General features: G+C 58.2%; 1 protein-coding gene across 5 annotated transcripts; it reads left to right on the forward strand.

The window, feature by feature from the left end:
* The first annotated feature begins 922 nt into the window (after nucleotides 1–922).
* On the forward strand, nucleotides 923–16,024 carry PTPN7 (protein tyrosine phosphatase non-receptor type 7). 5 transcript variants are annotated; one of them, XM_032132985.1, is made up of 11 exons: nucleotides 923–1,320; nucleotides 3,208–3,273; nucleotides 7,445–7,673; nucleotides 8,022–8,205; nucleotides 8,620–8,704; nucleotides 9,226–9,302; nucleotides 11,509–11,646; nucleotides 12,391–12,501; nucleotides 13,032–13,189; nucleotides 14,590–14,703; nucleotides 15,234–16,024. In XM_032132985.1, exons 3-11 carry the CDS (start codon nucleotides 7,543–7,545, stop codon nucleotides 15,325–15,327), a joined length of 1,092 nt encoding a protein of 363 aa, XP_031988876.1. In that variant the 5' UTR covers nucleotides 923–1,320; nucleotides 3,208–3,273; nucleotides 7,445–7,542; the 3' UTR covers nucleotides 15,328–16,024. The 5 variants fall into 5 exon arrangements, with proteins under 5 accessions (XP_031988876.1, XP_031988874.1, XP_031988875.1 ...); XM_032132983.1 differs by lacking the exon at nucleotides 3,208–3,273 and having other exon boundaries at nucleotides 923–1,047; nucleotides 1,140–1,320; XM_032132984.1 differs by lacking the exon at nucleotides 3,208–3,273 and having other exon boundaries at nucleotides 923–1,354.
* Nucleotides 16,025–21,064: the final 5,040 nt, after the last annotated feature.

Here is a 21,064-nt window from a genome sequence, read left to right on the forward strand (position 1 = left end):
CTGTAGTCCACAGCAACACCAGCTCTGCGTCACTGTTAGCCCAGCCCAGCAGTGCTGGTGGTTCACCTGCTCTGCCCTTCTGCTGGCAAATTTGGACGAAAGCTCAGCTTGTTTGCAGGAGATACAGGAGGGTATCTAATTCCAGAAACCAAAAGTGGTTCTACTCAGCAGTCATGGAACCACAGAATATGCTGAATTGGAAAGGATCCATCAGGATTATCAAGTCCAACTCCTGGCCCCGCACAGACACCCCAACAATCCCACCCTGTGCCTGAGAGCTTTGTCCAAGTGCTCCTTGAGCTCAGACGGGTTTGGAGCTGTGATCACTTCCCAGGGGAGCCCGTTTCAGTGCTCAGCCACCCTTTGGGTGAAAAACTTTTTCCTTTCTAATTTATACCTCCCCTGACACGGATCCAGCTGTTCCTGCTAGTCCTGGTCACAGAGAGCAGAGACTGGAGCTGCCCCTCCACTGCCCCTCATGAGGATGCTGAAGAGCTCAGTGAGATCTCCTGTCAGACTCCTCTTCTCTAGGCTGAACAAACCGAGTGATTCAAAGAAGAAAACAACCCAGCAGTTAAGCAGGAAATCCAGGTCCTGAACTCTTCCTCTGGTTCTCCTTGAGGAGAGGGCAGAAGCACAGGGGCTGGCAGGATCAGCGGCAACACCTTGCCAAAATGAACCAGCAATTGCTTCATTGCTCCCAGCTCAAGCCACAGCAGGAGCAAACTCTGCACAGACCGTCACCGGCCACGGGGGAAAGGTCACACATCCACTGCCTCCGAGTGGCTGCCCAGGTCAGCTCCATCCCGGCGGGATGCCCGAGCGTCCAGGCTGGCCGGCAGCGCTGCGCTGCGGGCTCTGAGCTCCCGCAGCCCCGCCAGCCCGGGAGGATGCTCTGCCGGGGCTGTCCTTGGGAACGCGCTCCCGTGGAGGACGCTGGAATAGCGAGCCGCTGCTCCCCGGAACAGCAATCCGCGGAGCTGCTTCCCTCCGCTCCCGGCTCCGGGCTGTCCCCAGGCCGGCGGGCGGGTGGCTCGGGCCCCCCAGGTAAGGTGCCCCACCTCGGCTGTTCGCTGCCCCAGGCCGGCTCCGCGGGATGCTCGGGATGACCGCACCGTCCTCCTCTGCCCCGCCGGCAGCCGATCGGCCAGTTCGCACAGCGTCTGCTCGGTCCCGAGGCAGCTGCTTCACCTTCAAGCCTGCGAGCGATGTTTCGGCAGTGGAGGAGATGGGCTAATTTCCAAAAGCCTGCAGGACATCCTGACTCCCAGTCGTGTCAACGGAAGCAGGACCAGCCCTTCCTGAGTGCCGGACCCAGAGGTGAAGGGGCCTGATGGGACCAAGCCGTGGTGTGGTAGGCAATCCTGGGCAGCGAGACCACTGGGAAGCGCCTGTGCTTTGGGTGCCAGCTCAGTGCCTGCCTAGGCTGAGGTGACTTTGGGGCTACCTCCTGTCTGGAGGGGGTGAGGAGAGGTGCTGGGGTGTGTGTATCAGGGCAGGGAGGCTGCATGAGGAACCTCGTGCTCAGGGGGCTGGGGGGGGGCAGAAATGGGCATAAAGATTGGCTGGTCGTTAGTGGGAAAACAGGTCCCAGTCTGGGGCTGGAAGGTGCTCCTTGCACCAAGGGAACTGGCTGTGAAATCATGGCCAGAGGTGCGAGATGACCCCATGGAAGTGGAGTTTTAAAATGCAAGTGAGCAAACAGCAAGTACCAGTCAGGGATAAATCCAGATCTTCCTCCCCAGGGCAACTACTCCATAGGGTCCCCATATCTTGCAGGAAGTAAACCCACAGCTATACAGACCCTTCAAGGCCCCTGAGACTCTGTCACAGAGCTCTCTAGTCCTTACATTCCAACAGATAATCCTAATGCACAGATGTCCACGGACAGAGGACACAGGGGATCCCATGTCTGGCACATCCCTGGTTGGGCCAGGCTGAATGGCTGCTGTGGTAACAGCTGGGAATCTTCCCTCCATGTCCATCCCTCCGTCGCCAACCCTCCCAGCACCACTCTGGGCATCATCATCACCCCTGACACCCCATTGCTACCAAGGTCAGAGCAGCAAGGAGTGCTGGGGGACAAGGGATGTTCTTGTTCTGGGACCTCACCAGTCCTTCCCCACCAGGGGAGGGAGGCAGGAAGGTGAGTGGCACAGCAGTGACCCTATGGGACCCCCTGCCCAGAGCCATTTCCTTCAGTGTTGCTTCCTCCCATCCCCTCCTGGGTTTCACCCTCTGGAGACTGTCAGGTTCCTCTTTGCTGACACCAGATTGCAATGGCTGTCCCGGCGTCCTGGTCCTGTCCTTACAGCACACTGACCCTGGCTTGGGATCTGCCCCCAGACTGGACACCGTCTGTCCTCAAAGCCAGGTCCTCCCTGGCCCCAGCAGTCCCTGCTTGTAGGCCCCAGCAGCTCCCTCTCTGCTCCCTGGGCCAGCCTGGTGCAGCTGGTGCAGACCTGGTGATGTGACACGGGACAAGCATGGCTGCACACGAAAGGCACAGTCCATGGCCAGAGCATCTCCCAGCTCTTTGCTCCCCACTGCACCCCTCTGCAAACCCAGCTGGTGTTCCTCAGGAGCAGCCAGCTGGCAGCATCATGTTCCAAGCAGGGGCTCAGAGGTGGCCGGAAGTGATGTGCCCTAAAGTGCATTTGGGGGGAGGGAGGGAGGGCATGTCTGGACTTCACTGCCCGAGGTCTGTGCACGCCCGCACGGATGGGCACCGATGAGTGACCAGGGATGTTTGCTCTGCACGTGTGGGTGTGCACCTGCTGTGTGCCCCAGCGGGGAGGCAGGAGGGGGCAGGTGTCATTCCCAGGAGGGCAGCAGACGTAGGTGGGTGCAGCAAGGTACAGGGGAAAGCTTGCTGCCCCAGTGGCACTGAGAGCTGAAAAATGCCCTGGGTCAAGCAGTGTGTTCTGGCTCCATCTGCTTCTGGTCTCTCTCATATCCAGTCTGTCTCTACCAGCTCATGCCTTGTTTTCCACCAGTACCTTCATTTTCGTGCTGGGGGTCTCCACAGGTCTGTGTCCCCTCCCATGCTCTCCCTTCAAATGCACCTCCTCAGCATGCTGGTGCTTCGGCAGAAGGGAGGAAGAGCAGCCATGCTGGCAGGTGGGAGCACAGTGAGGTCCAGCTGTGCACCGTCAGAGGCGGCTAAGGGTCAGGACATCTCAGCAGTGCAGACTTTTCTGCTCCTAGGAGCCTGGGCCATGGCACATCTCTGGACTACATCCCTACTTCCCTCCTGCGTTCCTTCTATCCTGGGTGAGTTGCCATGGCCAGGACAGGCCCCTCAGTCGCCATTGGAGTTTTCTGCATAAGGAAAAGCCAAAGGGGGCCAGGTGTGGTTTCCAGAGGCTGTATCCTGGGTGTCCTGCACAGGCACGTGCATGACTGGTAGAGCCAAGCCAGCAGCACAGGGAGGTCTGTGAGCAGCACAGGGAAAGTGCTGCAGGGCTTTTCTGGGGACATCCCTGAGCATGAGTACCTTGGTGTTGTGATGCTTCAGAGGCAGAGGATACGCTGCATCCCAGCATTTCAGTTTCCTCTTTTTGCCCTGAGCATGGTCCATTGTCATGACCAAATTCGAGTGGAACCAAATACGCCATTTTTGGAAAGGAAGTGCATCAGCATCTTTCCTGAAGCATCCGGGGCAGTTCATGACCAAGGCGGAACCTGGCAGAAGGAAGAAGGGATTTACTGCTGAAATCCTTTGAAATGCCCATCAAATCTCTTAAATCACACTGGGCCACAGATCACTGAGACGAGCAGTGCACAGGGAGCTCCTGGCCTCCACAAAAGCCTTTGTTCCATACCCCTTTTGTGGGTGGAGTTTGCGTCTTGCAGAAAATCATGTGTTGGTAAAAGGTTCCCATTCCCTTTGGGGAAAACCAGCCTAAACCCAGCTCCCAAAGGCCTGTGCTGTCCCGGGTCTCCTGCTCACTGTGCTCTGCGCAGAGGATCAGGATGTGCTGTGGTGCCTCCTGGGTCCAGCGAGGGACCCTGGACAGCCCCGCTGTCACAGCCCCGCTGTCACAGCCCCATTGCTCTGCTCCTCTGGGGTGCTGGCAGATTTGTGGCTGTTCCCTGGACCCTATGAGGTCTGTGAGGGTCCAGCTGTCTCCACCCTCCCTGTCACAGGTGGGGATGTTGGGAGGGAGTGTGGGCGCACAGGTGTCACTGACACATTCCCAGTGACTTCCATGTGCTGGCGGCCCTGTGGCATCTGCCCCAATGCCACACTGAGCTTGTCCCCCGCTTGTCCACCAGTGGCAGAGGAACAGGGCAGTGAGGAGGCAGCAAGATCAGATCAGCAAAAGGCAGGAAAAGCAGCTCCAGGGGTTTGCATCTTGGCTGCATCCTCAGGAATCCCTTAAGCTCAAAGACACCCAGATGGGACGGGTGCCCTCTGCACTTAGAGGCCAGATACAGTCCCAGCCTCAGGACACTTCTGCATGTCTGACAGCCTGCTACTGCAGCACAGAACCCTGTTTGTTTACTCTGGTTCCTACTGAGAGCAAGTTTATGCAGCCACCTTGTTAAGTCCTGCTGGTCATCCCAGCAATTCCTGAGTTCCGTCAGGGACAGGTGGGAAGGAAGGGCAGTGTGTGGTGGGGCTGCCTCTAGGCCTTACAGCCGTGTTCTCTCATCCCACCTAGGGCAGGGAACAATTCCCCAGTCAGTCTATCCTCTGGCCACTCCAGGATCTGCAGGTCAGACACAGGCGCTGGTGGCCTTTCCTCCAGGATAAGGCTGTTCTGCTGCTGGCCAAGCCCAGCACTTTGCTCTGGAGCTTGGGCCCTCTGATCTCCTAACCCTTGGGTAGAAGGTGGCACTGGCAGGGTCTCCCAGGGTTGCCCAGGGAAGATGTCCTGGCACACCTGCAAGCACACACAGGCATGCACGGACACAGCTCTCCAGTGAGGTGAGCGGGCACCGCACGGCCCAGGGACAGCACGGTCACCACAGTGAGCTGGGCTGGGGTGGCTCCGGCCGGGGCTCCCCGGGGCAGCGGGAGGAGCCCGCGGAGCAGACACGGGAAAGGTGTTTGGGGTGCGTGTGGCTGGGGGAAGCAGCGGGAGCTGCTGCAGCACAGCGGGGTGGGGGCTGAGGAGGAAGGAAGCGTGCAGAGCCCGGGCAAGAGCAAACAGGAAGAACCGTGGGGATGCGTCAGGAAGGATGTGCAGTACCCCAAGGGCAGACCTGTCCTACCTGAGCCAGACCCCTGAGCCAGGGACCTTCCTCCCCAGATACACCCCTGCCCTGCCCTGCTGGGGAGGGGGAGCCCACACGTCTTCCCCCGAGGTACCCAGGGATGGTTGTGGGTGCAGAGGGGTGTCCCCACATGGACATGGGTTGGGGGACGGTGGGGTGGCACAAGGAGCACACTGCACAGGGGCAGGCACTGAGGTGGGAGGCACTGAGCGAGTCCTGGCACATTCCACAGCGGGATGGGGACAGCTGGGCACGGCCTGGGTGAGAGGACACGGGCAGGACAGCAGGCATGGGAGGATTCATTCTGGCTCCCTGCGGGGCAGGTGGGGTCTGGTGCCCCCAGAGCAGCAGCACTGCACCATGCCAAGCATCCTGCCTCACCCCTCCTGCCAGTGGCCCCCCATGGCTGAGCCTCGCCCATCCCTCTGTGCCCCACGGGTGGCACCAGTGCTGGTCATGGCTTGTCACAGAGGGCATCAAGCACACCCCACCAGCCCCATCGGAGATGCCTATGGAGACACTGCAGGGTTTTGGGGGAGGCCAGGCCGTGCCCACAGGCGCAGGACGAAGGTCGGGTGGTGGGGAGCAGGGCTGGGTGTGCAGGCGGCCCAGCAGAGCCGAGCTGCAGAGATGTGGCCGGTATGTGTGTGGGCGGCAGCCGGGGTGGGGGAGAAGGAGGGAGAGGAAGCAGCAGAAGCAGCAGCTCCTTTGATAAGCAGCTTCCTGAACACTTTCAAACCGTGGTGTCAGACCGACACGCGCGGTGCCTGCGGCCTGTGCCGGGACCGACCAGCCCACGCCACAGGGCAGCAGGTAGGCAGCCCCCCAGCCCAGCCCAGCCCAGCCCAGCCCAGCCACGCTGCCCGCTGGAGAGGAGACCCCCGCCGGGCAGCGCCGGGCCCTGGTGCCCAGGGGCGGTGGGCATGTGCTTGTGGACAGGCAGCCCCAGGCAGGGCTGGGATGCTGGGCAGGTGATGCGAGCACTCTCCCTGCAGGTGCTGGCAGCTGAGGTACTTCCCAGGGCCCCTCTGCTGGCGAGGGCATCTCCCAGGTGTTTCCTGGCTGGAGTGCGAGGGACAGCTGCTGGGATGGGAGCTGGGCTGTCTCTGGTCAGGATCTCTCCTGGTGCTGCCGCTCCTGCTAAGGAGCTGCTCTTGTCCTGCCTGTCTGGAGAACACCGGGACACCCTGCATGGGGTATAGGGATGGTGTGAGTGGCAGTGGTGGCATTGCCACCCCCAGAAATGCCACCGGGCAGCAGGGAATCATGGGGAACAGCTCCTGCCCTAGCTGTGTTCCCAGCACCATGTGGACCCCGGCTCTCCACAAGACCTCCCTGAGCAGATGGGCTGCCTGGGATCCCACTCTTCGCCCACCAAGAGCTCTGACTCTGCATCATTCCCTGTCTCTGTGGGTCTGTCTCCTCCTCATGGAGGCAGCTGGGGATGAGCAGGAGGCTCAGGATCCCAGGGTGCTGCCTGCCCCATGAGGAGCTCTGCCTGGAAGTGAATCAGCATCACCTGCACCTCCCCAGCCCTGCCAGGGGCTGACCCGTAGCTGGTGATGGGGAGAGCCTGGCACCTTCCCCAGCCCGGCTGCCCCATCGCCTCTTGCTCAACCACCCAGATAAAGCAGTTTCCTCTTGACAGTTGCTGAGACCCACAGGATGGAGGAGGCTGTCCCAGGGCCATCCCTCCCTTGCCAGAGCCATGAGGCTGCTGAGGGTGCCTGGTCTGTGTCTCTGGGCAGCAGGAGATGGCCAGACTCCGTGTGGTGGCTACAGCCACCTCGTGTCACGTGCTGGACGCTGCTGTGCTCACACGTTCCAGCTCTCATTCTTCCCACCGTGTCCCCAGGCCGAAGCAGGGGGATGTGATGGGGAAGGGCTGGAAGCGCAGGGCATGTGCTTCCATGGAGGGGAAGAGCTTCTGGGGCTCCCCCAAACCACACCACACCCTGCCACCACACAGAGTGGGTGTCCTCCCCTCAGGGGAAGCAGGTGCTCCTTGGTGCCATGCCCAGCATCACCAGTGGTGCCTGTGTGGGCTGCAGTGCTGCAGGCATCCCCGAGGGTGGATGTGCTGGGAGCTCTCCATCTGCCTGGATACGGGGGCTTGGGGTCCTGGTTCCAGGACAACTGAGGACTTAAAACCCATCCCTTGCTTGCAGACCATCTGCCAGGGGCTCCACCCAGCCTCTCACATCTGCCTTTTCTTTTCCAGCTGCTTTTCCTCTGATGGCTCCATGATTTCCCAGGAGCTGAGGGCCCCCCGTGTCCCCCCGCTGTGCTTCAGGACGAGGGCTCCGTGGCTGCTGCAGCATGGTCCAAGCCTGCTTGGTGTGCTCCAGAGTTCATAGGGGCAGCCTGGCAGCCCAGGCAGCTGCAGCAGACATGGACAAGCCAGACAAGCCCAGTCCCTCTGCCAAGAAGCACGTGCGCCTCCAGGAGAGGTGAGTGTGGCTCCCCCCTGGCCGGGGTACCCATGGCACTGCTCATCCCCAGGGCTCCCCTAAAATTCCTTCCTGCCAGCCCTCTGCCTGCCAGCCTGTGCAGGTGCCAGGTCTGAGTGTGGGGGCAGCCCTGGCCCCCACCCAGCCCAGGACAAATCTCGACACCGTCCTTCAGGGGCTTCCCAGCCAAAAGGCAAAATGATCAGCTAGTTCCTTGTTCCCCATCTGCCGGGGTGTCTATCTGGCTTTTGCTCAGTGTGGGGTGGTTTTATCTGATGATACGGGGGGTGGGCTGTCCTTCTGTCCCAGCGGGGCAGTAGGTCAACCAGGGACCCCTCTGCCTTCCAGGAGGGGCTCCAATGTGTCACTAGTGCTGGACATGAGCTCTCTAGGGAACGTGGAGCCCATCCAGCCTGTCTGCACACCACGGGACATCACGCTGAAGTTTCTGAGGACATCCAGCCACGTGCTGAGGAAACAGGAGCTCCAGCAGCACGCCCAGAGCCTGGCACAGCTCCAGGAGGAGTTTTCGGTGCGGTGATTCCCTCTCTCTCCTCACAGGAAGGGTGGCAGGGGCTGGCGGTGGTGGGACTGACAGGGGTGAGCATCAGGCTCTGAGCCTGGCTGTGCCCCACAGCCCCAGTGGGAGGGCAGGGGGTGTGGGCACACAGAGGGGAGGGGTGCCCGGGTACCACCTGCTCCTCGGTGCACACATATCCCATTGGGGTGCCTGGAAAACCCTGTCCTGCCCTCCCATGCCACCCTCTTCTCCCAAGGTTGCGTCTCTGGAAGGAGTCCCACCACAGCTGGACTCATCCCAGGAGCTGGCACCTCTGGTGATGCCCCTGGGTTAGCTCTACCCTGCTGGGAGACCAGGTCTGCCACCACCAGGGGACACAAGTGGCAGCGAGGGGCTTTTCCTTATTGCTGGTTTCTCCCCCTGCAGAAAATCCCACCCAACTTCGTGAGTCCGGAGGAGCTGGAAATCCCTGGACGTGCCTTCAAGGACAGATACAAAACCATTCTCCCCAGTATGTGCCACTGTGACCCTTTGCCTCCCACTTGCCTGTGTTTGCTTGTGGGTGAGGGTGACTCAGAGCAGCCCTGGCACTGGGGTGGGCACTCCTGGGGTTCTGCCATGCCTGCTCCTACTGCCCGTGCTGCAGGAGCTGGGTGCCGTGTTCCAGGGGGTGGGCACAGTGCTGTGGGGTGGCACATGGGGAGCTGTCCCTGGGGTGGGTGTTACTTGTCCCCAGGGCACGGCCTTAAGGGTGTAAAGGCTGAGCATGTTCTGGAAGGACTCAGCTGGGCTCTGGTCAGGTGCTGTGGGGATGTCCTGAGGGGTCACTGGGGATGAGTTATCCCACCTGCTCACCACGGTACCTGCAGGTTTGGGCTGCAGCCAGGCTGTGCCCTGCCAGGTCAGGGAGGCTGAATGGGACAAGAGCAGCTGTGAGGGAGGGTGCAGGCAGCTCTGAGCATGGCATGCAGCAGGAGGACTCAGCCTCCAGGCAGGATCAGTCCCTTGGGCAATACCTGCAACATCTTTCAGATCCTGAGAGCCGGGTCTGCCTCAGGAGGGCCAGGAACCAGGAGGAAGAGAGCTACATAAATGCCAACTACATCACGGTGAGTGTCCTGCCAGGGCCTGCAGCCCAGGACTCACAAGGCACCGGGCTGCAGCTGCCACACTGGGTCACATGTGCTGGACACTGTCGCCTGTCCCTTAGCTGGGCCAGTGTGACTTCTTGTGAGACCAAACCATAACAGGATTGCTGGGAAGGCCTGGATTTTTGGTACCTTTAGCAGTTTTATACTAGGAGAAGTGACTGGAGATGGAGGATGTTTGGAGCTGTGAAACTGGGATTCCTGTGTCCTGTGGCTGCCCTGGGGCAGCAGACTTAACTTGCCAGCCCTTTTGGGGCTGGAGAGATGTGGCTCCAGCTGTGCAGGGCAGACACACTGTTCCTTTTGGGGGGGAGAGTCTCCTGAGGGAGCTGCTCTCAGCTCCTGGGCAGATGGAGCACCCCGAGAGGCTCCCTTGCAGGGGCTGCTCCATCTCCTCCTCACACACTAGCCCATGGTCTGGAAAAGCCATGGGAGGCAAGCTGTGTCAGCAGATTATGGCAGCTCAGAGATCCTCAAACCTCACACATCCTGGGATTTCCTCTCTGCTCAGGGAGCTTGTGGCAATTTCCCAGGAGGAGAGCTAATGAAGGTGGGGTGTGGCTTATTTTTGGCACCCAGTGGGGTCCCTTTCCAGCGACTGAGAAGTCCCCAGACCCTAGGGTGTTACTGAGACAGCCTGATTTTGATATCCATCCCTGTGCCAACCTTCCAGGCTGCAGTCTCTCCCACGACGGGATCTCGTGTCAGCCAGGTGCCAGCTTTGCCTGGTGGGCAGGCTTCTTTCTGAGCAATTAATCTTCAGCACCCTTCCCTTGGGGCTGGCCGGGGCACTGGGAAGCAGAGGTGGGGCCGTGGCTGCTGTGAGTGCTTGGCAGTGAGGGAAAGCAGGGCTTGGGAAAGCAGCCCACAGAAAATGCTGTCTGGGGTGGCAGACAAACCCCTGGGAGGTGCTCGGAGGGTGTGGGTTGGAGCTGGAGGGCACTGAGGAGCATTTCTTTTCTGATGGTGCTTGTGGCTGAGATCCACTGAGACAGCAGCGCCCAGCACCCCGCAGGGAGGGTCAGAGCAGCTTTGGGACAGGAGCACTGTGCCCAAAGCTGCTGGGAGGCTTGTCTGGTCCGAGGGCAGCGTGACCACGGGCAGCAGAGGAACTGTGCCTTCCCGAGGCAGCCTGGCAGCGTGCAGCTGCATGCCAGCTGACACTGGCACTCTGTCCCTACAGCCCAGGCTGTGCCTGGCATCCCCTCTGTCTCACATGAGTGCTGACTGTGCTGCCCGTCCCCCTGGCACACACACCTGAGCACACCTGTGCCCACACACCCCTGTGTGCAGCTGGCATTTCCTGACCCCTTCCTTCCCCTTACCTCTCCAAGGGTGTAGCAGTGCAGGAATTTGTGGGCACATCAGAAAAATCAGCAACCCAGCCTGCCTGGGCATGCCTGGGAGGCACAGGAATCTGGGAAGGCTCTGCAGGCCTTTGATCAGCCCCACCTGGGACTGATGCTCTTCCTGCTGCTGGTGTTCCATGAGGTGTTTTTGAGCATGGGGTGGTGGGGAGAAGGTGGAATTCCCAGGGTTGACACCTCCAGGTCTCCTGAATGGAAAATCATGTTTCCTAAGAAAAAAATGATCCTGAGGCCTGAAAATAGGGCTCTGCAAAATGTTCCTGAGAACATTCCTGTCCCTTAGCTGGGCCAGTGCGACTTCTTGTGAGACCAAACCATTAGCAGGACTGCTGGGAAGGCCTGGATTTTTGATACCTTTAGCAGTTTTATACTAGGACAGGAAGTGATTGGAGACAGAAGATGCTTGGAGCTGTGAAACGGGGATTCCTGCTTGTCCTTGTGGAAACACCCACAGTGAGGAGTGCAGCTCCCTGTGTGAGCTTTGCCTCGCCAAGGCATCCATCACGCTGGCTCTTGTCACACTGATAGCCTGGGGATGCTTGCAGGCACTTGGGTGTACAAGGCCAGCTTCAAGGACTTGCTCCTGGGTGAGGGGACCAGCGGGATGGGGGGGAAGCCTGGGGGTTCCTCAGCAGATCTATAAAAGCATTTTAGGGACAGGTTTAGTAGGAAACAGCATGTGTGGCTCAGCCTCTAAACTGTAGAGGCAGAAAAGCTTCATGAGGGCCGGAGTGGCCTGGAGACAAGCCCCCCTCCCCTCGAGGCCCCCCAGCCTCCCTGACGGGCCGTGTGCTGGGCAGGGCTACGCGGGGCGGCCCCGGGAGTACATTGCCACGCAGGGACCCTTGCTGAACACCGTGACCGACTTCTGGGAGATGGTGTGGCAGGAGGAGGCGCCTCTCATCGTCATGATCACCGAGCTCCAGGAGCGCAAGGAGGTACCGCTGACCCTCCCCGGGCTCAGGCACCGCCCGGCCAGGGGCACAGGGGGAGCGGGGTGCTGATGACAGCAGAGGGTTGTGTGAGGCCAAACATGGGGTCTGTGCACACACTTAGTGTGCTTTCATCTCAGAGGATTCCCTGATGGATCACAAGTGGAGGAGAGAGCCCCAGGACTGCAGCCTTGGCCCTACCTGGCAAAGCTTTTCCTCCTCACATGGCTGTGTGCCCTGGGCACGCTTTACCAGCTGGATAATAGGATAAAAAACCCTGGGGACGGGGCAGAAGCAGTGGGCAGCAGTGCCCCTCTGGCCCCCCAAGCTCTCCCCTGGGCTGGGAGCTCTCAGCCAGGGGATCCAGCCGGGATGGAGCTGACAGCACCTGCCTGGGGGAACTGAGAACTGGAAATTCTCCTGGCCATGTCCTTGCTCCCTTCTCTCCCAACAGCCTCCCTGTGCCCTGGGTCCTGCTGCGTCTGGAAGCTTCCAGGGCTGAGGAAGGCTATGCATCCCTGGGGCCTGAAAGCCAGGGCAGGGCACGGGAGAGGGTGCAGAGCAGCAGGTGCAGGGACAGGGATCCATCCCTTCCTTGCTTTCCCTCTGTATCACCCTACATCCACCTTCCCCGCTCTCCTACCACCCCCACAGTGATGCCCCCTCCCAAGAGCACTGACCCAAGCACAGTTCAGACATCCAGGGGTGCCTTGAGCATCTCCACAGCTACAAACCTGCCTTGTTCTCCAGAAATGCGTCCACTACTGGCCCGAGAAGGAGGGCACCTATGGCCCCTTCACCATCCGTGTGCAGGCAGTGAGCGAGTCTGTGGAGTACGTGGTCCGGGAGCTCTCCATCCAGGTGGGTCAGAGAGGGAGCACGCTGGGGCCCAGCAGTGCCCCTGACACCCCTGGGATGTCCAGTGAGATGGCAATGCTGTGTGACAGGAAAGAGCAGGGTCCATGATTCTCAGGAGCCCCTCCTGCCTGGGGAGGCTGGGAGGGAGCAGGACTCAGCCCTGGGCTACAGAGGAGAAGGAGTCAGCTGGGCAGCACCACCAGCCCGATGTTTGTGTGCTGTGCTGTCGGGCTCTGCCCCATGGGCTGTCTGTACTCTCTGGCTGATACCAGCCTAAAGGATCCTGCTTTGCCTGGACGCTGGTGACAGTGTTGGAACACTCTGCATCTGTTCTCGTCTTCTGGGATGGGACACATCCATCGTCTCTGGCCCAGGGGTCTCTCCCTCATGTCTGGCAGAGGCTCAAAGAGGGATTTGGGAGGAGGGTGGCAGAGATGGGTACAGGCTGCCTGGCCTCTGCTGGAGCTGCGCTCCACGTTTCATTTGGCCCCTGCTCTCACATCCCGATTTCTCTTTGTTCTGTGCTGGAGAAGCTTGAAAAGGAACGCCGCAAGGTCAAACACATCCTCTTCCCTTCCTGGCCGGACCAGCAAACACCCGAGTCAGCCAAGCCCCTGCTGCACCTGGTGTCCAAGGTGGAGGAGACTCTGCAGACTGCAGCCAGCCCAGGGCCCATCGTGGTGCACTGCAGGTAAGGGCTTGCACCTCACCTGAGCCCCGTCTGTGCTTCACCTCGGGGTCAGGCTGCAAATGCCTGAGGGGAAAATCCCACGTGAGTCCTCATGCACGAGTCCTGCTGTGGTGCAGAAATCCTGGGGCACAGCCACCCCACAGCAGAGCTGTCAACCAGCAGCTCCTGTCCTGGCAGCAGGATGGTGGCAGATCCTGCACCTGCGTCCATGGGCAGCTGGGTGGGAGCAGGAGAGGTCTGCATTTGGGACCCAGCCACCAGCCCCACCGTACACCCACAGCTCTGGCTCTGGAAGATCCTTGCTTGAGCAGGGAGATGGAACCAGATGACCCCATGTGATGCCTTTTCCCCGGTCCTAGAACCATGAGCCAGACACAGTTAAGGGATGAAAGGGTTCTTACTTTGGTATTTAATAAGGATCCTTATGGTGCAACAGTTCGTGAAGGTGGAATACACCAAAATGCACACACACGGTATATCACATATATAATCTTCTACACCTTATAAATTAGCATATCTGACCAAGATTCCCCAATGAGGAGCTTAAATGAATGGTGTGACATCTCCTTATTCTAAAGTATTTCCTCCCAGATGGGCTTAATCCTAGTTTACAGGATATCTTCTAGAGGGGCCTTGCTTTCTCAAGATAGCGTAAGGCTTTTCGGCCTCCAGCTGTGAGGCCTTTAGGATGTTTGGTCTTCTCGCTTAGCAGAATACCAGGACTATGTTAAGATACCAGGCTTAAAGTATTACAAGTATGTATGCTAAGAATACTGGGAATACATAAGAGGTATATAAAAAGAAAAGGCAAAAAATCATGGCATCACAAGGCCGGTCCCTTCGAACCTGACCCATTCTGTAATTCTGTGATTCCTGCTCTCTGTGTCACCAAGCATGGCCTGTGGCTTGGATGTGGAGCCATGTTTCAGGACAGCCCTCCTGCAGGATGTTGCCTCTGCCTGTTTCCTCTCCTTGCTAAGTGAATTTGGGGACAGTGGAGCAGAGCACCCAGTTGTCCCTGTGGAACACGCTCAGCATGCACTGCTGCAGGCTGAGTGCAAACCACTGGTGCTGGGGTTAGAGCCCAGCTGGGAGGGGAAGGGGCTGCAGAGCCCCCTGCACTGCACAAGGATGGGGCACAGACTGGTGTTGTGCTTCCAGAGCAGCTTCAGCTGCTGTGCAACACAGCAAGAACTCCTTGCCATGGCAGAGTGACCCCAGCCCATGGCTTTTGGTGCCTGGCTGAGAAGCTTGGTCTGGCAGCTGGGGCCAGGACCCCCTCATCCCTCTAGGAAGAAATCACAGCAGCAAACCAATCCAGGAGTGCATCCAGCTCAGCAAGATGCAGGTGTGGGCAGTGGATGCTGTCGGTGCTCAGCACAGCTGTGTCTGTCCTGCAGTGCAGGCATTGGCCGCACCGGCTGCTTCATCGCCACCAGGATCGGGTGCCAGCAGCTGAAGGACAAGGGGGAGGTGGATATCCTTGGAATCGTGTGCCGTCTCCGCATAGACAGGTGGGTACTCAGAGCACGTGGCTCCTTGGAGGCCTGGGAGGAGGGGTGTGGGAGGGATGTGGCAGAGACATGGGGATGGGCATCCCAAGGCGACTATTTCTGATGGAAACCAGAAGGGTTGCTGGAGGATACAGATGTGTGGATGGCAAACAATTCCCAGTGCTGGGCTGGTTCTGCTGTCAGAGCTGCTGTAGCTCTGACCTGAGGACAGGAGGGAGAGTAAAGGGGCTGGGAACCTGGCAGCCGTCTGCTCCTCCCTTCCAGCTCAGCCACTAAACCCAGAAACACTCCATCTGGCCACTTTTCAAGAAGCACAGGTGAAAATTAGCACCAAATCAGTTGCTAATCTCATTTTGAACAGCCCAGCAATGCTTCTGAACCTCTGCACTCTTTGGGCTGCTCTGGTGCCTGTTTCAGAGGCATCTTGACATGGCTGGTGAAGCAGGAATATCTGTGCCCTGGGAGCAGAGAGCTGGGAACAGGGTTCTGTGTTTGGTGAAGCGTCAGCAAGCCCTGCCTTTCCCTTGCAGAGGTGGGATGATCCAGACGAGCGAGCAGTACCAGTTCCTCCATCACACACTAGCTCTCTACGCTTCCCAGCTGCCAGAGGGGGGAGGCCGCTAGTGCAGGGCTCCCACCGGGCTTCTGGCTCTCTGCTCTGACCTCTCCTGCACCAGCCTCGGGGGACACCTTCACCAAAACCTCTCCTGATGCTGCCAGGCCACAGAGCAGCAGCACGAACGTCCCTCAGGATGAGTACAGCTGAGTGAACCCACGGGGACGGTGGCTTTGGACCCTGGGGATGAGCAAGGTGTGGTGGTGCGGTGGGTGCTCGAGGTGGCCACTGCTGCCGGCTCGAGGCAGATTTCACCCATAGAAAGAAGCTTTGGCTTTTGAGAGGTGCAAGATCCTGAAGCAGAAGAGCAAGCTATGCAGAGGAACTGCAGCTGGCAAGCGCCGGGAGCACGGTTTGCCTTTCGGCTGCACTCAAATGTTCACCCCGTGAGACGCAGCGCTGGTAGAACTACCCCGAAATAAACGGAGCCTCTGTCCTGGCTGTGCATCCTTTGTGGGCAGGGCTGGGCTTGCTCCAAACATGCACCATGAAGCTCTTCTTGCTGAAGACACCTTGGTGGCTTGGTGCATGGTCAGCTAACAGCGTTCCATAGCTTGCTTCCCTCTCCACCTTCAGCCAACACCTTCTCACCAGCCTTAAAGTAGAACCATGGAATATTATTAAGGTTGGAAAAGAGCTCCAAGGTCATTGAGTCCAACCTCTGATCGAATCCCACTGTGCCCACTAAACTGTATCATGAATTGCCATGTGTAGTTGTTTCTTGAACAGCTCCAGGGATGGTGACTCCACCACCTCGCTGGGCAGCCTGTGTCAGTGCCTCACCACCCTTTTAGGGAAGAAATTCTCCCTAATACCCAACCTGAACCTGCCCTCTCCCTAGCAGGGGAGAGTCCCAAGCTCAGTTTGCAACTGATGTGTCCCCAGTTGCCTACATGAGGGTGGGGATTTTCAATTCTTGGGTTTTTTTTCTGAAATCAGAACAAAATAATATTTGGGTTTTATTCGGTTGTCTTTTTAACTGATAAATCCAGGGGGGGAGGGAAATAGAAGATGGAAAAACATTTTGGCATAGAGCACGGAGATGGGAATATTCTGTGACGTATTTTGAAGCTATTCAAAGCTGCCCTTGGCTGATGCACATCACACACCTGCTTGGGCAGTGAGGACTGGGAAAGAGATGGGATCTGCCCAGTCTGTGCCAGCCTATGTCACAAGCCCTGACATGACCCAGTGTGAGATCCAGGGAAGAAAGGGCCAGTCTTCCTGCTTTCCTGGGCTCCCTGAGCTTCCCCAGCTCAGGGCTGTGTGCATGACCTACCCCTTCACCACTCCATGGGTCCCCGAAATGCAGCTGAATCGCTGCCCAATGGTCTTCCCTGTCCAGTTTCCTCGCTTGGCACCAGGAACAAATCTGCTCCCTGGCCCAGCAGCAGGAAAAGGGACAGATCTCAAGTAATGTCCTTTCACCTGCTGCATTTCGATCATCCTGGCAGAGAAATCCCCCTGTTCCTAGTGCCAGGTCAGCCTTTCCTCATGCCTGAGCCTGCCCAGCCAGGTGCTTTGAGGGGGAATTGTGTTCTCTGTGGGACTCCTGCACGATGCTCAGGCTCTTGGAGAGGCTGTGGAGCTCCTGCAAGCTCCTGTAGGTGGATGCATGGCTCAGGACCTTGCCTTCTCAGGTAATTTAGTGTAACACTGTTGCCTTTAATGGTGCCTCTGGAGACACTGACAGAGGTTTGAGTTGTGAGACAGGCTTTATTCAGCATTCCCCTCCTCAAGTGTTTCCTCCCCCACTGCCATCAGGCAGGAGAACTTGAAGACTTGCAAACTGCAGGTGTACAGTTTTCCTGCACTCCCTGGACAGCAGGACAGACAGCATTTTCCTCATGCTTTCAGTTTTCTATCCAGAGGAGAGCTCATAGGGAGCTCAGGCTCAGGCCAGGAGCTGCACAAGGGTCTCCCAAGGCATGCAGGAGCAGCGCCAGGATCACAGCTGGACCAGGGCTGTTGTCTCCCCCTCTGATTCCCCATTAGGTGCTGGGAGTTTTTCCAGTTCAGCTGTCTGATGCAGATTATCATCAGTTTCCTGCCTTTTGACCGCAATTTCTACCAGCTCCATCTGTTCCACACTTACGTGGCCGCTATGTGAGCTCTCTCCATCCTCCGTGCGCTGACTCCCTGAGCAGCGCCGGGGGCTGTGCCCAACCATCGCCTGTGTTATTGCCAAACCCCATCCTGGGCTCACCCCGTGTCAGGGGTGAGCAGGGTTTGATCTGCTCTGGCTGTGTCCTGAGCGTTCTGCGAAACTGCTTCACCCTGTCCATAGAGAGCACAGGGTGCCCAGCAGACAAAGGGAAGGAATCTCTCCAAAATCTCATGCTTCCCCATGCCCTGGGCTAGGGTTCAGCCCCTGAGCTCAGCCAGGGGTTTCAGCACAGCCAAGATTGCTCCAGTTCCTCACTCCCCCACTCAAAGCCCACGTATGGACCCAGCTGTCCTTATCCTTCTCGTGGTGTTTCTGTGCTTCACGGGAGGGACAGCCCAGAGCATGCTGGCACTGAGGGCCCTGGGCTGCAGCATCCTGAGAATCATGTTCCCAGGAGGCCAGGTCCTGCCCAGGGCTCAGGAAAATCCTTCCTCTGCAGGACCACAGACCAGTTTAGGTTGGAAGGCCATCTACTCCCAACCCCTTCCGCTATCCCAGGTTGCTCCAAGCCCCATCCAGCTTGGCCTTGGACACTTGCAGGGCTGGGGCAGCCACAGCTTCTCTGGGCAACCTGTGCCAGAGCTTCCCCACCCTCTTTGTAAAACATTACTTTCTTACCTCTAAGAAAATATATTAGGTATAAAGATACAAGATCATGTCCTATCCACATGACTGTAATTTTGGCCTGGGGTTTTCCAGGCTGGTAATCCATCCCCTCCCCTTGCAACAACTCACTGGGATGGGAGGAACAAACGTGGTGGCCACGTGGCACACATCACAGCTGTGGCACACACCAGCATTGGTGGTGGCAAGTAGACCCAGAATGCTCTAAATTCACTTGCAGCTGCTGGAAAGCTTCAATGCCATCAAACACAGCACTGCTCCAGCAGGTCCTGGGAAAGGCAGAGCATATGCCAAAATCCAGGGTCTTGAGTATTTAATAACAGCTTTGTTCTCAGGTGAGTGATGGTAACCACAGGCCCCAACAGCACCCGTGGACTCCAAGTAATCAGTGACCAAGCCATCACCTGGAAAGGACACTTTTTTGTGGCATGCTTTGACATTTCCAGGCAGCACTGTGGGGGCCCAGGATCTCAAGAAGGCCCCATGAGAGCTCCCACAGAGGATGAGGCTCACCCAGCAGCACTCACCCAGCATCAGAGGGAGGGCTGAGCTGGTGGCAGGGGGCATGGCAGGGACACCTCTTTGTGCTGGTCCTTGGTCACTCAGGGGCTAAACCCTGAGCCAGGGGAGCACAAGGATAAGCCACCCCTTACCCACATGGGCTGGCACAGCCCTGACCTCTCAGCTTCCTTAAGGAACTCGGTTGAGCAACCACATCAAAACCTCCTGGGAATGTCAGACGTGCTCTTGTCTGGAGAGGCCCTGGGGTGGTGCTGGGCCTTGCACAAGACTCTGCCCAGTCCCCAACTCCTGGCACGGAGACCACAGGGTGACACAGTGGGGGACAGAGCTGCAGCCGTGGGGACCAGATGGGCACATGCCCATCTCTGCATGTGCCACCACGGACCCTCTGCAGGCAGCAGAGCTTGGGACCCTGGGTCAAACCAGTGGGAAACAGCCAGATGTCCCCAAACCAGTCAGGGATGGCTCCCCTTGACAGGAATAAGGGAAATAGGATGGGTGGAGTGGGGATGGTGCATGAAAATGATCTTTTTTGCTCATTTGTTCATGCCTCTCCCAGCGTGGGGATGGTCAACAACCCAGCTGTTGTCCCGGCTGTGAGGGGTGAGTTTGGTTGGAGCACTGGATGGGCAGTTTCTGTGGCAGGGGCTGCAGGAATATCCCTATGATGCCAGGGCAGTCTCTGACAGCTTCAGTGCTACAGGAATCCTGAGGGGGGGAAGCCCCAGACTGGTGCAGGGACATTCTTTGGGCTGGAATGTTAAACAAAAATCTCTTTTCTTCCTGTATTTGTGGGGCCCCACCTCAAATGCTGGGTACAGTTTTGGGCCCCCCATGAAAAGAAAGACACCTCAAGTGCTCGAGCATGTCCCGAGAAAGGAACAGAGCTGGGGAAGGGTCTGGAGCACCAGGAGGGGCTGAGGGAGCTGGGAAAGGGGCTCAGCCTGGAGAAGAGGAGGCTCAGGAGGGACCTTGTGGCTCTGCACAAGTCCCTGACAGGAGGGAGCAGCCGGGGGGGTCGGGCTCTGCTCCCAGGGAACAGGGACAGGAGGAGAGGGAACGGCCTCAAGTTGCACTGGGGGCAGTTTAGATTATATATTAAGAAGAATTTCTTCACCAAAAGGGTGGCCAGGCCCTGGAACAGGCTGCCCAGGGCAGTGGTGGAGTTGCCATCCCTGCAGGATGGTCACTTGTGGACATGGTTCAGTGGTGACCATGGCAGTGCTGGGATTACAGTTGGACTCGATGATATCAGGGGTCTTTTCCAACCTGAACAACTCTCTGAATTCTATGAAAAGAAAATATCTTCAAGCAGAAATTACATTCAAGATTTGGGGGACGATGAATTTTTCACTGGTATGAGGAGTTATGATGGGGTGATTACAGAAAACAATGATATTTCTGCTTCCTCAGGCCTCCCTTGCAGAGCACTGGGATCCTGAGCAGGCTGCAGCAGCTTGGAAAGCAAAATGCTTTGTGTCTCTGAAAACAAAGGCAGCTTCCCAGTGACTCACAGCACATGAGGGAAACTTTCCCACCATTAATTGTCAGGGGCTGACATAGCCCCTGTGAGGTGAATCGAACCCCAGCCCGGTTTCCCTATTTTCTGTGCACACACATTTGTCTCAGGCAGCCCCAGCAGTGGATTCAGCATCTTTGTCTCTCACGAGAACACGAGCAACCTCTACCCATGGGTTCTCCCCAGCAACTGCTGGAATAAAGGACCTGGTGTAAGGGAACTGCACCTTCAGTGTGCCAGTCCTCACTTTAGGACTGGCTCAAATCCCACATGGATGGAACCCTGTTGGCATGGCACAGCCAGGCAGCCCTGCCCTGAGCGCTCAGCAGAGCGAAGGCACGGCCAGCACACACAGCTGGAGCAGCTCGGTGTCCCCCCAACCCAGCAGAGCTGAGCAGGGGGAAAGAAAAGGGGTTTTGAGCCTGCAGGGCCCGGCCTGATGGCGAAAGGCTGGGTAAAGGTCTCACAGGAACATCCTTCGAGGAAGCTGTGCCTTTGGGTTGTGTCTCGCTCTTCAGGTGGGAATCGTCGGCTTCTGTGGGATTGCTCAGGGCTCCTGGCACTCAGCACACCCCACACTGCCCAGCCTGCCTGCTGGCACCCAGCATCCTACACACCCCTACACAGCCCTGTACACCCCTACACACCCCTGTACACCCCTGTACACCCCTACACACCCCTTTACACCCCTACACACCCCTACACACCCCTGTACACCCCTGTACACCCCTACACACCCCTACACACCCCTACACACCCCTATACACCCCTGTACACCCCTACACACCCCTGTACACCCCTATACACCCCTGTACACTCCTACACACCCCTGTACACCCCTGTACACCCCTACACACCCCTACACACCCCTGTACACCCCTATACACCCCTACACACCCCTACACACCCCTAC

The sequence above is a fragment of the Corvus moneduloides genome, chromosome 24 (assembly GCF_009650955.1).
Source record: "Corvus moneduloides isolate bCorMon1 chromosome 24, bCorMon1.pri, whole genome shotgun sequence".
Taxonomy (NCBI): Eukaryota; Metazoa; Chordata; class Aves; order Passeriformes; family Corvidae; genus Corvus; species Corvus moneduloides.